Source organism: Sarcophilus harrisii, chromosome 1 (genome assembly GCF_902635505.1).
Source record: "Sarcophilus harrisii chromosome 1, mSarHar1.11, whole genome shotgun sequence".
Taxonomy (NCBI): domain Eukaryota; kingdom Metazoa; phylum Chordata; class Mammalia; order Dasyuromorphia; family Dasyuridae; genus Sarcophilus; species Sarcophilus harrisii.
The window spans coordinates 545,434,391-545,450,780 of NC_045426.1; the positions used below are offsets into that span (position 1 = coordinate 545,434,391).

Sequence of the window (16,390 nt, forward strand, 5' to 3'; positions counted from 1 at the left end):
TATAATAGAAAAGGCACCTAAGTTATCTCATTTATAAAATGAGAGGTTGAAGATGACCTTTATGCTTTTCTTTCACCTCTACAACCAAAAAGATTCTAGAGCTTTTATGCCTCCCCCTGCTTAATTTACTTTCAGTTTTCCTAAAATATAACATCCATGCTAAAGCATATCACTTCTATTTACTCCAACAACCATATTTAAAATCCCTACTATTTGAAAGCACTGTGTTAGATATTAGGGATAAGATGCCAAATATAACTCAGACCTATGCTTGGTGAGCTTACAATAGAATGGGAGAAAGCCAAATACACAATTATAAAAAAGATCAATTAATACCTGGAGCTACTACACTGGAAGAATGGGGGGGATATGGGTGGAGGAGGGAGAAATCAAATCAGTCCCCTGGAGTTCTTTTCCCATTACCCTGGCAGGGGTCTGCCTCATTTGCTGAAGGACCTCTGACTCCTCTGCCCCTGGGGAGCAGCACGTCTCACTTCTGCCTATGGCCTCCCTGAGTTTATTTTGGTTTTCATTCTAGCAAACCCCATTTTATACAGCCAGAGCCAGTCATCATTCCAAGCTTCTTCATTGTGTATGCACAGTGCACCCAGGAGGTGGGGAAAGTGTACTATTGGGTTAGAAATAGTTTCTGACCTCATCCTACATGAGTGGTTTACATAATCCATTGCCAGGCACTGCTATTTCTGCTCGAGTCTTCCTCTCCCCGGGTCATTCGTGTTCATGTTTATAAAACAGGACTAACACTTTTCAGCTTCTGATTTAATTGTTAGTCTTTCCCTCCCTGCTTGAAGTGTGCTCACAACTGGATGGTAGATGGGATGAGATTTTATTTGGCACAAATGGAAAATTAATTTAAGGGAAAGGGAAAAGGATACTGGGTTACTTCCTGTATTAAAAAAAAAAAAAAAAACCTTCCACTTCACACAGATGCTATCATGCTTATATAATTTATACCATCCCTCTAAATACAACTCAAAAATTATTTGGGGCAATGTAGATCATCCAACCCACTTGCACATCACTGCATCTCCTATATAGCCCACTTCTAACCCTTCAAAGTGGTTTCATATTTAGCAAGAAGACAGTACAATGTTTTCTCTGTGAAGACTGAGCAAATATGAGTCTACAATGATGAGGAGGAATTGAATTTAAACATATGACTTACTCTATTTCTAAGATGAAATAGAGGAGAGACAGAGCAAGGCACTGGGATGATGGGAAAGGATATTTATTTTTTCCCCAATCAAAATGAGATAATAGCTACTAATTCATGAATCTGTTAATGTTTAAAAGCACTTTCCTCACAACAACCTTGTGACACAGTTAGTTTAAGAACAAGCAGATACCACTATTTCACAGAAAGGAAAAATGAGACTCATAGACATTCAGGGACTTGGTCACAAATCTATTAAGTGTTAGGGTCAGGACTTGAACACAAGCCTCATAACTCCAAGTCTAGCAATCGTTCCAAAATGACCAAGACGTTGGCTAACTTCATACCTTCATGCCATTTACTCAGATATGTCTAGGTGTCGATCAGGACTGTGCTTAGAAGTAAAAAGATGGGCAATTAGGTGGCACAGTGGATAGAGCACTGGCTCTGGGGATCAGTAAGACCTGAATTCAAATCCAACCTCAGATTAGTTATTTGACTCTAGAGCAAGTCACTTAACCCCGATGGAAAACCAGGAAGGAAGGAAGGAAGGAAGGAAGGAAGGAAGGAAGGAAGGAAGGAAGGAAGGAAGGAAGGAAGGAAGGAAGGAAGGAAGGAAGGAAGGAAGGAAAGGAAGGAAGGAAGGAAAGGAAGGGAAGGGAAGGAAGGAAGGGAAAGAAGGAAGGGAAAGAAGGAAGGAAGGAAAGGAGAGAAGGAAGAAAGGAAGGAAAGGAGAGAGGGAGGGAAGAAGGAAGAGATAGAGAAAAGGAGGGAGGAAATCTAAATTACAATATAGGAAAAAACATGGTTCAGTAGTAGCTCAAGTGGTTAAAAAAAAAAAACCTACTTAGGAAATTAGTATCTGCCAGCAATGGACAGAAAATGCCAAAGAATCTAATGGGAAGGTAGTCTCCATTACAAGAAGCCTAGTGTAATAAAGTACTGCTGAGCTCTGCCCTGAAGTGCCATACCTGTTCTAGACTCCAAATCTTAGGAAGAACTTTGACAAACTGGAACACTGAAAATAAGGCAACCAGAACTAAGGGAGGAATAGTAACTAACACAGGAACTAGGATTGTTCAGCCTAAAGATGAGAAGACTTAGAGAGCACATGAGAGTTGTTTTCAAATATTTAAAGGGATGTCATGCAAGATGGATTGGACTAGTTCTTCTTGGCGCCAGAGGATAGAACAGGGACCAATGAATAAATGTTATATGGAGGTCAATTTCAGCTCAATATAAGGAAAGAAATTCCCACCACTTGGAACTGTCTAAAAATAGGAGCCATTTCATGAAATAGTAGTGAGAGCTCCCTTACCTCAAGTACTCAAGCAAAGACTGAATATGGCCAGCAAACTGGGATGTTGTAGGGACTCACATTTCAGCAAGAGTAGATGACCTATAAGATCTTTTCTGACTCAAAAAGGTTATGATCCTAAGACTGCCAACAAGGAATCAGAACTATGACAGAAGCCTGAGTTGCCATCCAACTTCCAAGTTGTTGTTCAGCTATATCCAATTCTTTGTGACCCTATTCGGGATTTCCTTGGCAAAGATACTTGCCTCATATTGAGAATGAAATGGACACAGAGGACCAGCCTCAGTCAGTATTTGTCCAGAATGCCTTGGGTCCAAAATCTTTCTCTTATACATGCTGCCTGCCTGAGTGAACTTCAGGATATCATTAGCAAAAATTATAAGGAAGTCCTTAGAAATAGTTAGCTGGCACATTAGATGGAAGTCAGGAAAACTTGAGTTCAAACCCAGCTTTAGACACTCACTAATTGTACAAGGCTGAGCAAGTCACTTAACTACTATTTGTCTCAGTTTTTCCATCTGTAAAATGGGAATAAAAATAACACCTACCTCCTAGGGTTGTTGTAAAGAACAAATGAGACAATATTTGTAAGGAACAGTGCCTGACACAATAGGCACTTAATAAATTTATGTTTCCTTTTTTCCTATAAGCTGTTGTTATTGATCAAAAGTGATAAAGGAGATTTACTCCACAAAAAGTAATCCACACCAATGGCATCATAAATCTGGACCAAAATTAAATATAATTAAATATGTATATGCATATATAATATGTAATATATAATATAATGAGTACAATATAATATGTAATATATAAATATATGATACATATATATATATGTATATCAGATAATTTTTTACACAAATACATATTTATAACCATCCATTATAGTTCTGTTCATATGTTGCTTCTGCTTACTTTAGGTCAACTCCCAGGGAATCATTTGAATAGCTTCCCTATAGCTCTCTTTAAAACTATTTTTTCCCAGTAGTTCTCACTTCTACCATTTCAAGAATGAAAATTTAAAAGTTCATTATGTTTGTTTGTTTTTTGGGGGGAAGGGGTGAGTGTTGTTGAAAGGCAAAGAAGCAGGGAAAAGATCATTCAGGATCTCATATTTATAGATTAAAGGAGTCCAATTTTCATGTTTTGCCTTTAGCAAATAACCACACACCAAAAAAAAAAAAAAAACTACATATGCAAAAATAAAGCAAACTTGCTATAGCTCAACAACTTATACTGTTTTATAACAGCTTCTCAAGAGAGACTGAAACAATGGAAACAAGAATCATTTGATTTCTGGCAGAATTCTAGAATGTAATAGCCCCTTTTTCAAAAGCATTTTTCTACCCAATGCTTGAAATTCCATCATCGAAGAGCCATGCTCCCTTAGTTTTAAATACAAGTACTCCTGATAGGGGTGATACATTGAATCAATAACAACTTAGAGCAGGAATTTTTAGCCTTTTTTGTAATTGGGATCCTTTGGGTCCCCTAGTGAAGTATATGGACCCCTACTCAGAATAATATTTTAAAATGCATTAAAAAAATACATAGGATTACAAAGGAAACCAATTAAATTGAAATAGTTATTTTTTTTTTTAATTTCATAGACCTCAGGTTAAGTGCCTTTGACTTAAAACACACACTTATCAAATTCTTTCATTCCTAAAAGGAAGACTTCAGAGCAATAATTTATCAGATAGCTAGATTGGGAAAAGGGAAAGCTGAGAGATTTGGTATATATGAAAATCAATTAAAAGGATACTCAAAGGCGAAGTAGGTAAGGGTCAGTAAGAATAAAATAGGCCTACTTAATTTTGCCTGGGGCTGGCTGTAACTACAGTTACAAGTAGTTACAAGTAATAACATTTTTCATGGGATTTGTGAGTAAACTTTAAAGGTCATACTGTCTGATATTACTGTTTTAATTGCTCACATTTATAGCTACATTATCCATTTGTGACACAAGCCTTAATATCCATTATTATGGGACTATTTCCTCATTGATACAAAGATGTGGTACAGAGAGGAAGAGCAGCAAGGTAAGAGTGAAAAAAATAATCAGGCTCTTTATTCTTTGGGGATTCTTCTGGCCTCCAGCATTAAAAGGAAAGACATGGGGAATTTCAACCTCTCTTCAGGGTCATGAAAGAAGAAAGACTTTGGGAAGAAGTTACATAAGAGGAGCTGGCAGATTCCCTCATGTCTCTATCCATAGCTTACTACTCTAGAGACTTTGGGGAATTTATCTTTGGATAAAATCTGGGACTCTCTCATTTGAACTGAATTACATTATTCCTAATGGGAGAATTCTTTAAATCTATATCTGGTAAAAACAAATTTAAACACCCACATGCAGTAAGTGCTATATAAATGCTTATTGTGTTCCGCTGTATTGGTTCAACCTATTTCCATTTTGATTCATCCTTCTATTCCAATATTATTATTAAAAATCTACTTTCTGCTATTCTTAGCTTTTTTTCTCCCACCTCAGATTGCTCTGAGAATTAGCATTCACAATACTATTCCTACAGGATCAGGACACTCCTGTATACAAAAGGACTCAGATTCTATCTTCTAAATGTCATTTTAATGTCTAAATTGGTCATTATAAATATGGGTTTGCACTCGTGATTAGTGAGAGTTTACTGTATCAAGTGGACTGTCCCAAGACTAACCACACTGTACTATTGTCATCTTCCCCTTTGAGTATCCTTTTAATTGATTTTCATATATACCAAACCTCTCAGCCTTCCCTTTTCCCAGTCTAGTTATCTAATGAATTATTGCTCTGAAGTCTTCATTTTACAATTCCTGGAAAGAACACATCAATCCATTTGCTGTGTCTCCATTCACCATCCAGATCAAAACTCCCCTCTGACCATGATCTCCCTTTATATGTGATCTCCCTCCACTAGAGTGTAAACTCTTTTAAATCAATCATTCAACAAGCATTAATTAAATTTTTACTGTGTGCTAGACGCTGTGCTAAGCACTGAGAATGCAAAGCAAAGCAAAAGAATCTTTGATTTGTAGGATCTCACATTCTAATGTAGGACACTAGGTGATCCAGTGGATAGAATACCAGGCTTGAACTCAGGAAGACACTTCCTGTTTTCTCATCTGTAAAAATGTGCTGAAGAAGGAAATGGCAAAGTATTCCAGTATCTTTATCAAGAAAACTTTAAACATGACCACAAATTTCACAAAGACTCAAACACAACAACAACAAAAACAAAGTATAATGGGAAGGGGAGAATCAGCATATAAATAATTAAGTGGATATAAGATATATTGAGTTCTTAAAGGATAGAAATCTAAAAGATCAGGGAATATCTCCTTTTTTCTATAATTACTCCCAGCAGGTAAGCACTCTGCTTGACATAAATTAAGAGCTTAATGAATATTTTATCACCCCTACTTTTTTTCTAATAAATTCTACTCCTGATCATTATTATTTGTGTATATCTCTTATTTCCTATTTATTGTTCTTTTTATACATCCACTCCTAACACAAAGCCTGGAACGCTGTAGGCACAAAGTAAAGGGGTATTTATTGATTTATCTGATCCACTACAGCCTTTTTAAGCAATATTTCTTTCTGCTCTTCAACAGCATTATTTCTCTTTTCATCTTCAGGATTTTGTTTATCCCTCCCATGCTTACTTGATTCATAGAATTTTAGTCCATGAAATCTGACTTATCTTTTCTCTAAACTTTTTGAAATCTACTGGATTTCATTTCAAAGCTGGAGTTCATTACAAACTTGGAGCATATTTCTTCCCAATTCTAAAATGGACTAGCCTTTTCTCTCCTAAGACCTGCAAAATTTATTTTGCCAACAATAAGTCCCTTCCTGGTAGGTGAAAATCTCATCCAAAATAGAATTTCTCCTTGTTCATTTTCCATCTTTTGAAGGCAAGTCGGGATATGTTGAGTTGCTCTGATTTTGGCAGAGAAGGCTAAATAAAGTACATTTGGGATCACGGAGATCCCACCATTATTACTTTATCCTACTTCTCTGCCAGGCTTTTGATCTGTGTCCCTAACACCTCATTGATTTCCTGTTTCTGTTTAGGTCTTGTTTCTGTCTAATGTCCAATGGCATTATCACTTCTATTCCTACCTTCATTGACATTTAGCCAACTGTTCCTTTATACTTTCCTCCTCTGTTTTCTAAATTTCCTCACATTCATATACCAACTTTAAATCCAATCCTATTCTAATTTCTCCAACCCAATTCCTTTTTACCTTCTTGTTCACCATTTTTTGGAGGGGGGGTTACACAAACTTTGTATATTTATATATAAATGACAAAAGCCATGGATTTTACTACTCTCTTTGTCTTTTGTGAACATCTAAATATCTCTAATATTATTCTTTCTATACTTAGTCCATATACATTAATGGGGTTTTTAAGTTTTTCTTTTCCTCTAAAAGTCCCTTTGATTCAATTTATAAGATACCAGACAAGGAATATTATTAGACTTTGTTAGGTATACTATATATTTGCCTATTAACCTGACATTTTTAGATTTTAAGCTGTGGTCCAGAAGATCAAATTCCTCTCTTTGTAACCTGCCTTTTTCTTTTGAAGCCTGTAATATTATACAAAGTGCTTTAAGGTTTGCTCTTGTGCAATCATTTTCTAACTCTGTGATCCCCTTGGGGTTTTCTTGGTAAGAAAGTGATTTGCCATTTCCATTCCAGATCATTTTATACATGAGAAGCTGAAGCAAACAGGGTGAAGTGACTTGCCCAGGATCACACAGCTAGTAAGTGTCTGAACTCAGATCCGGATTCCAAGTCTGCACTCTCTCCACTGTGTCACCAAGTTATCTCCAAGTCTTTAGGTAATCTCCCACCCAAGTGCACAGCAAAATACTGTTGACAAGAATCATCCAGCTTGTAATTGAATACTGCAGTGAGAAGAAATATACTATATTATGGGGTAGCTCATTCCAAAAATAACAATAAATTTACAAATTACCAATTATTGTCATTATTAGTTAAAGAAGGTGGCATGGAACATGGGGAAAAACAGTTCCTTGGGGATCAGGGATCTCAGTACAAATCTCATCTCTCCTTGTGCAATCTTAGGGAAGCTATATCACCTTCCTCAGCCTCAGTTTCTTCATCCATCCAATGAGGGAATTGGACCAGATGGCTTCTGACATCCCTTCCAGCTCACAACCTATGATTTTATGATGCTCGCCATGGGTAGAAATGATACTGGGTTTCTGAAGGTCAGACAAGCTTCAAAGACTGACACGAGTTCTAGAAGGTCTTACCAATCTCAGAGGGTTTAAGACAGTCCTGGCAACAGAACAGTCTTCTGTTAAAGAACAATCTAAATAAATATTAATAGAGAGGTTTAGGCAGCTTAGGTGGTACAATAGAGTGCCAGGCCTGTAGTCAGGAAAATTCATCTTCTAAGTTCAAATCTAGGTGTAAACACTTACTAGCTATATGACACTGGACAAGTCACTTAACTCTTTGCTTCAATTCCAACATCCGTAAAATGTGCTGAAGAAGGAAATTGCAAACCACCCCATTATCTTTGCCAAGAAAGCCGCAAATGGGGTCATGAAGAGTAGGACACAACTGAAAAATGACTGTATTACAAACAAGAGCCTTATTTTCAGTAGTTTGGTTATATAGTGATAAGGTTTTGGTTCATGTTAATCCATGAAAGAAAGAAAAAAATATAAAGGCCCTTTATTCCTGAGTGGTCCCCTTTCACTAGCTATAATAAAAGCTATGTAGGGAAAATGTGTATAGAATATTAAGAATCACATTATTTTTAGACCATCAATAAGCATTCACTTAATGGTTGCGATTCTAAATATGAGATATTCCCAATGAACAGTGAGTTGAAGATACTTCAAATGTGGTCTGACAGTAGCAAGATACAGCAGTATTATTATTTCCCATGATCATCCCAGAATGCTACATTTCTATTAATTCAATCAACCTCTGTATTGGTTCAGTTTGAGCTAGTTGTCAACTGCAATCCTGAGATTCACATGAATGACTGGCAAGTCAATTTTGCTCCATATTATTTGTACAATTTTTTAAACCTAAATGTAATGTTTTACATTATTTGCTTTTATCTCATAGTTTAGGTTCAGGATTAATAACTTTTTGAAATGAAATTATAGCCTTCATTCTGTCATCATGATATAACCTATTCCTCTAAGTTTTTCTTGGTCTTCTTCAGTCTGATAATTAGGCTAACTATATTTTCATTGATTAAAAAAATATTGAAGAAGGCAGGACCAAAAGTAAAACTTAATAATAGCTTGATCAAAAAAAATTAATAATGTTGGTCTGCTGCAGTAAAAATAAATGCATCATAAAAATAATATTTCTGCTACAGAAAAAATGCATCATGAACAATATTTTTAAAAAATTAATAAAACTACTATTCTCTTGTAAATGGTTACATAAGACTTGGTTGTTTTTGTCACTCACATTGCAGAGCTGGTATTGGGGAAAATGTAAAAATTATTTTGAAGAGTTTTAGGAGAGGAATGATTATTTTTTTTAAAAGAAAGAGCATAATATGATGAAAAAAATGTAGAAATGGGAGTCAGAAAAATCTGGGTCTTTTTCAGTTCAGCCCCCATCTGACAATATAAAAATGACTTCATTTTTTTGGGCCTCAGTTTCTTTATTTTTAAAATGAGACATATGTGCTACATATTTTGAAAGTATTTTCCAGCTTCTAATTTCTGTTCCTTCTGTATCTCTTTACCTAGGGTGTGTGAACTTGTTTTTTAAATATGTTTTAACAGTATATCAATACAATTGTTTCCTTCTGCAGTCGTATGGGTATTTTTATTTTATGCATTTAAAAATATGATTCTGAGATGGGTTCACATACTTCACCAATTTGCCCAAGAAGTCCAAGACATAAAAAAGGTGATGAACTCATGCTCTAGTAAATGATATAGGAGAGAGGGGGGAAATCTTCATATTTTTTTTATTTGCTGGACTTACCCTGAATTTTTCAGGTCTGAGCTTTACTGGAAAACACTCCTGCTTTTTTAAGTATGGAAGAAAAGTTCTAATAAACAGAAACACTATCCCAAGCATAGCCCCCTGGGCCCAACTGACTCCTTGCTGTGGCTTGCTTCTTCACTTTAATAGAGCAGATGTGCTTTTTCAGCAACTAAAGTGTAAAATGAGACAGCTGGCAATTGAACAAAAAGGCAGTAACCAAAAAGTCTGGTGGGTTTCCAGCGGATTCAGAATTATTGGCAACAAAAATGTAATTGTGAAACAACATTAGAAAGTGGTTGTGGAGTGATGATCCTTTTGAACCTTAGCTAGTTCAACTAGTTAGCTCAGTGCTAATAAGGCCAAGGCTATGGGCTCCTTTCCTCTGCAGGCCAGTTAGCATCACTTTGTTCTGTGGCCACAGCTGTCTCACAAATGTGTATTTGGTAATAAGAGGGAGCCATGTGAGGAAGCATGGCTGAGTCCATAAAATCCATTACCAGTGCTGGGAAAAATCCAAAATGTACATTCTGCTTGGCTGGAGGCAAGGAGGAGGATCCCAGCGTGCTAATCATCTGACAATTATGTGCGAGACACTGTGCTAAGTCTTCAGGATACAACAATAAGCAAAAAAGAGTCCCTCGTACCACCAGCCCCTCTAATGGAGAAGCCCCAGATCTCTCACGTATCTCTGACAGGATGAAGTACATAACTGGCCTCCAGTTAGTTATCTGCTGAGATGTAAAAGCATATTCTCCATAAAGAACAGAAAGACTACTGTGAGGTTGTAATCACAGTAGCGTTACACACACAGAGTAGAAATTCAATAAACATTGATTGATTAAATGATTAGTTATTGAAAAACTCTAAAGGAAGTTCTTTCTTGTGAAGGGTTCATGGAGATCTGCTATTGGTTTTATACTACTTAATTTTTTATAAAGAGGGAGGGGGCTGACACAAAAGATCATATTTATCAAATCATACAGAACACAAAGCTAATGTGGCTAGTTAGCACCATGACAACAGAATGGGATGGTGGGCTGAAAATTCAACAAAGACAAATGCAAAGTTTGACATTTAGGTACAAACAACAAATTCCACAAGTACAGGAAGAAGATTTGGCTTTGCAGACACCCATGTGAAAATGATATTCAGGACTTAGCTGATCACAGTCTTAATAGAAGCCAGCAGTATAATACAACCACTGAAAAAGGAAACACAGTTTAAGGTTGTATTGGTAGAGATGTATTATACTGATCGGTAGGGAACTATAAATTAGTATGCTCTGCACAGATCAGATCACACCTGTAAGGGTCATTGTATTTGATCCTGATCATTTGCCACCTTATTAGAGGGCCACTGATAAACCAAAATAAATCCAACAGCAACATTGTGAGGGGTCCTGGAGACAAATTTTATAAGGAAAAGGTCAGCCTAAAGAAGAAAAGACTATGACGTTTTAACTATTTGAAGGGCTGTCAAACATCTAGAAAAATAAAAGGAATGAGAGAAATAAATTTCTGCTACTCTGCTCCTAAAGGCTGAACAGGAATCAACAATAAAAGCCAATGTCAAATGGTACTTTGCAATTCATATACATCATCTCATCACAAGACAATTCCATAATATATATATATATATATATATATATATATATATATATATAAAATACTAGTATTGTTATGTTCGTTTTGTAGTTTTAAAAATTATAGTTCAGAGTGGTTAAATGACTTTCTTAAGTTTTACCCAGGTAATAAGAGAAAGAGTTAGGTTTGGACCCAGGTCATATGACTCCAAAGTCAAGTGCACTTTATGCTAACTATATCTCAGCTACCTCAGTGAGCAGAAGCTACAGAAAAACAGATTTCATTTCCACATAAGGGAGAACCCCTTTATGAATATACCTATTCAACAATGAAATAAGTTTCCAAAAGTGGTAGTGAATTTTCCTTAACTCAGTACAATTAAGCAGAAACTGTATGGCTATGGGTAAGCATGGTGAAGAGATGATTCTTCATTGAGTAGGAATTGTACTCAAAATTAACTCAATTGACCAAATTTTTACTAAATACTTATTATGTGCAGGGCTCCATGTTGGAAGCTGGGGATGCAAAGACAAAAACAAAATGTCTGCCCTCAGGAAGCTTATAGTCTACTTAGGCATAAAGCATGTAACCATATAAGTAAATACAAGGTTATATGAAAAGAGAAGAGAAAGACAACAGATAGAGATAGAAGGAGAGAGGGAAGGATGAAAAGAGAGGAGGAAAGGGGGATAGGAGGAGAAAGACGAGAGAGCAAAAAGACCGAAGGAGGAGAGAAAGAGAGGCAAAGGAAGAAACAGAGAGAATATATCATGAATATCTGGGAGGGAATCAAAGAACATTTCACATGAAGAGTAACAGCTGAGCTGAGTTAAGCTTTGAAGGAAGATGGGAATTCTGAGAGGTGAAGATGAGGACGGAACCCAAGGTCCAGTTCATGAGAAGAAAGAAAAGAAACAGAAGGAAGAATGCCAAATTCTAAAGACAACTGGCAATTCTGTTTGTTTGGAACACAGAGTTCATAAAGGGGATTAATATGAAATCAATATGGAACAGTAAGTGGTAACCAGATTATAGGGGTCTTTAGGTGCCAGGCTCAAGAATTTGTATTTTTTTTCTTCCAGTCAATGGAAGAAACCTGGAGAGGGTTGAAAGTACAGGAGTTTTATGTTCATTCATGTGCTTTGGGAAGATGATTCTGGCAGTTATATGGAAGGCAGAGTAGAGAGCAGTGCTAAGGAGAACAGTTAAGAAGCTGTTACAGCTTCTTACAATAATCTGGTAGAGAACTGATAAGGGCTTGAGCTAAGGCAGTAGCCATATGAATGGAGGACAGAGGACAGATATGAGATATGCTGTGAAAGTAGAATCAAAGAGACCTGGCAACTGATTATCTACATTACCTTCCAATTTTAAAGTTCTGGAACTCTACGTGCATTTGTCATTAACATAATTAATTTATGAGAACGATCATTCAAAATAATAATAGCTACTGTTTGTATAGAACTTCAAGATTTGAAAAGTATTATCCATATATTATCTCACTTGATCTTCACAACATTATAAAGTAGATGCTATTATCCCTATTTAGCAGATGAGGAAACTAAACTTGACCAAGGTTAATTGATTTTCCCAGAGATACACAGCCAGGAAATATCTGGGACAAGATTATGAACTCAGATCTTCCCTACTTTTAAGTCCAGCCCTTTGTCTATTTGTCCATAAACCTGACAATCTTAAGAGGTTACTTATTTCAATCCCTTCATTATTACAAATAAAGAAAACAAGTCCTAGAAATCTAAAGTAATTTTTTCAAGGTCACCAAATTCATTCATATTTACATAGCTTTTATTTTAAAATATAAAGGTAGAGACAGCTCAGTGGTACAGTACCCAATAGAATACTGAAGTCAGGAGGAGCTGAGTTCAAGTCTTGTCTCAGACACTTGACTCTTAATTGTGTGACATTATATACAAACCACTTAATACACTCACAGTAAAATAAAATAAAATATAAAAGTACTACAAGCCACACCTTTCTTTTTGAGCTGTACTCTAATATGGACTCTTCACTAACTTGTTCAAATCATTTCACCCATTTAGTCTGCATTAGTGAAGTTTTCTTGCAACATTTATAGTTTTATGATGTCTTTTTTTTTTTTACATGTCCCAGGAGATTAGATCCACAAATGGCTCCAGGTGACATTGGACAGGGAGTACAATGGCCTAGGCTAAGGCTGAGAAGCATAATTTCCCTTCATAGCTCCCATCCCTGCCTCTATCCCACCCTCACCACAAGACTAAAGTCCCAACTTACAGAGATAATGTGTCCCTTGAGACCATGGGCAGAGTCAGCACACTCAATAACAGCACTCAGCTGAGGATAGCCCACACCAGTCTTGGTTCGAGTGGTGCACACAGAACCTGTCAAGAGGAAGACAAGACCAATTGTGAGAAGATTAAGGAACACTCACTGACACCAAGTGAGGGAACAAAAGAATACTTTTCCTTTCTTTCCCTGTCTCTGTCTGTGTCCCTCTATCTCTGTCTCTCCCTCTGTCTCCCTGTCTTCTCTGTCTCTGTCCCTCCCTCTGTCTCTTTCTGTCTCTGTCTCTCTCCTTCTCTGTCTCTGTCCCTCTCTGCACACATGCTACACATTACACACTCATTTTCAGTATCAAGTGAATCAATCAAAATATCCTTGTAAGGCTACCCTACAATTTTTTAAAATATAACCATATCAGGCTAGCAAATTGTGCATGCCCTTTGATCTAGCAGTGTCTTTACTGGACTTAACCTAAAGAGATCATTAAAAATGGAAAAGGACCTGTATGTACAAAAATGTTTGTAGCAGCTCTTTTTGTAATAGTAGGGAACTAGAAAATGAGAGAATGCCCATCAGTTGGGGAATGGATGAATAAGATTTGGTATATGGATGTAATAGAATGTTATATTCTATGAGAAATGATAAGCAGGCTGATTTCAGAAAAGCCTGGAAAGACTTACAGGAACTGATGCTAAATGAAGTGAGTAGAACCAGGAGAACACTGTATATAGCAACAAGAAGATTGTGTGATCAGCTGTGATGAACTTACTCTTTCAACAATGAAGTGATTCAAGGGAATTCCAATAGACTTATGATGGAGAAAGTCATTCACATCCAGAGAAAGAACTAAGAAGACTGATTGTGGATCAAAGCATACTATTTTCACCTTTTTTGTTGTCGTTATGTTGCTTTTCTTTCTCATTTTTCCCCTTTTGATCTGATTTTTCTTGCACAGCATGATAAATGTGGAAATTGTTTAGAATAATTATACATTTTAATCTATATTGAATTACATGCTGTCTAGGAGAGGGAAGATGTGGGGAGATAGGGAGAAAAATTTGGAATACAAGGTTTTGCAGGGCTGAATGTTGAAAACTATCTTTGCATACATTTGGGAAAAAAAGCTATTATGATTAAAAAATTAAAATTAGTTTTCATTAATACGGCCAAATTAAAAAAAAAACTGTGGAAAAGAGATAATCATATTTTGTATTTGTAAAGCACAGACTATTAAAATTAGAGCAACTAGATCATTGGATCATCATTATAAAGCTGAACAGAAACTCAAAGTTTTTAAGTCAAACCTTCTTTTTTTTAAGATGAGAAAACTGAAGCCCGGGGAAGCTGACTGCCTTGCCCAAGGTTGCCTACATAAAAAGCAAACATGGTAAAATTTGAAACCAGATCCTCTGACTCTGGGGCTGGTGTTTTTCCTATTGTACCATGCACTTTTTAGCAGATCAACTGATCAAACACCTTAATTCTGTAAATGAAACTTTAGTTTCTGTAGTTTAGCTCAGAAAGATTAAGTGACATAAGATTACACAGCCAGTCAGTATGCCAAATTAAGGACCTAAATTCAAGATTCTTAATTGCAAACTTGAAGAGTTTTCAAAATGCCTCATTTGTTCTTTTCAATCAACATAAGATGGATACAGATATTATAATCTTTATTTTATTGATGAAAAAACTACAACTTTTAAAGGAAAAATAATTTATACAAGGTCACACACATATAAATTAGTCTCCTATTTTCTCACCTGGTCCTCCTCTTGCCACATCTCATCACCTGGGATACAGCAAGACCTGTTGCCCATAGCAACTCTGCCTGATGGCTGGCCAGTATCATTGCATTTTGTCCAATTTGTTTTATGATAGTCACTTTAAACCGAGCTAAATACCACATATACATACACTTTCACATGTAAAATGACACGATATACCATGAGTCTTCCTTGAATAAAAAAGGGGAGGACAAATGGAAAATTGTGCCTCAGAGCCGAATCTCCTTAGCAAGGTTTATATTCGTTTTGGTAGAAATGCAAATTGTCAGATATGTGGAATTAGTCTGCCTTCTCATAGAAACTAGGATTAAACAGCCCAGCCTCAGTGGAGTAAATGAAGAAAACAAAAGGCACCATCTAAGCCCTGCATGTCAGGAAAATCCTACTGGAGCTACCTCCTCCCACCATGGTAGTTCTCCTTCCCAAATCCCTTCATGTAAAGGTTTAATTGAGCCATATTTGTCACTTGAAGCTCTTCACAATTTTCCCCCAACCTGTCTTCTAGCTCTGTTACATATACTCCTTTTCCTATATACAAAAGTCTACTCAAATTGGCCTTGCCATTCCTCCCAATAGGGCATTCCATTTCTACTATGTCTTTCTCTAGCTGTCCCTCATGCCTGCAAAGTACTTTCTCTTTAACCCATCTCTTAGAATCTCTATTTTTCCTCAAATCTCTATTCAAATGCCACCTTTTACATGAGATTTTTCTGAACACCTCAACTACTGATGCTTTTCTCCTACAATTGTATCTATTTTTACATATACCTATGTATGTACCTGTTGATTCCTCCAGTTGGCAGGGTTATTTAAATTTGGAACTTGTATTTTCCACATCTAGAGCAGTATCTGACATATAATCCATTCTTCAAAAGTGTCTGTTAATTGATTGAGTGATAGGGAATTCCAGGACATCTCCAGGGCAGTCATTCTTTAAATCAGGGGTGGGGCCAAATAGCCCAAGTCAAGCCACAGAGAAGGATTCAGAATACTAGAACAGCCTCAACTTTCCATGGGGTTCTGGAGAGTTGGCCAAGTGGGTGGTAACTTTAAAGTTTTCTATCATGTGTCCTGCCTTTAATAGCTATTTTATATTATTTGAATCTCTTTACCTCAGTGAAGTATCTTCAATCAAAAGCAAACAGGATTGTGGCAGGAGCCAAACAGCTCTGAGTATCCTAAAGAAATTATTTTATCCCTCCCTATCTGTCGCCAACTGCTACTCCTCCACTGCCCTTAC

General features: G+C 36.5%; 1 protein-coding gene across 5 annotated transcripts in view; it reads right to left on the reverse strand.

The window, feature by feature from the left end:
* Nucleotides 1-16,390, reverse strand: part of GMPR (guanosine monophosphate reductase) — a 90,422-nt gene that overhangs the window by 18,263 nt on the left and 55,769 nt on the right. For all 5 annotated transcript variants that reach the window (XM_031946817.1, XM_031946818.1, XM_031946820.1 and 2 more), the window contains exon 6: nucleotides 13,358-13,464. In XM_031946817.1, the coding sequence (XP_031802677.1) occupies nucleotides 13,358-13,464 (107 nt within the window). The remainder of the gene's footprint in view (nucleotides 1-13,357; nucleotides 13,465-16,390) is intronic.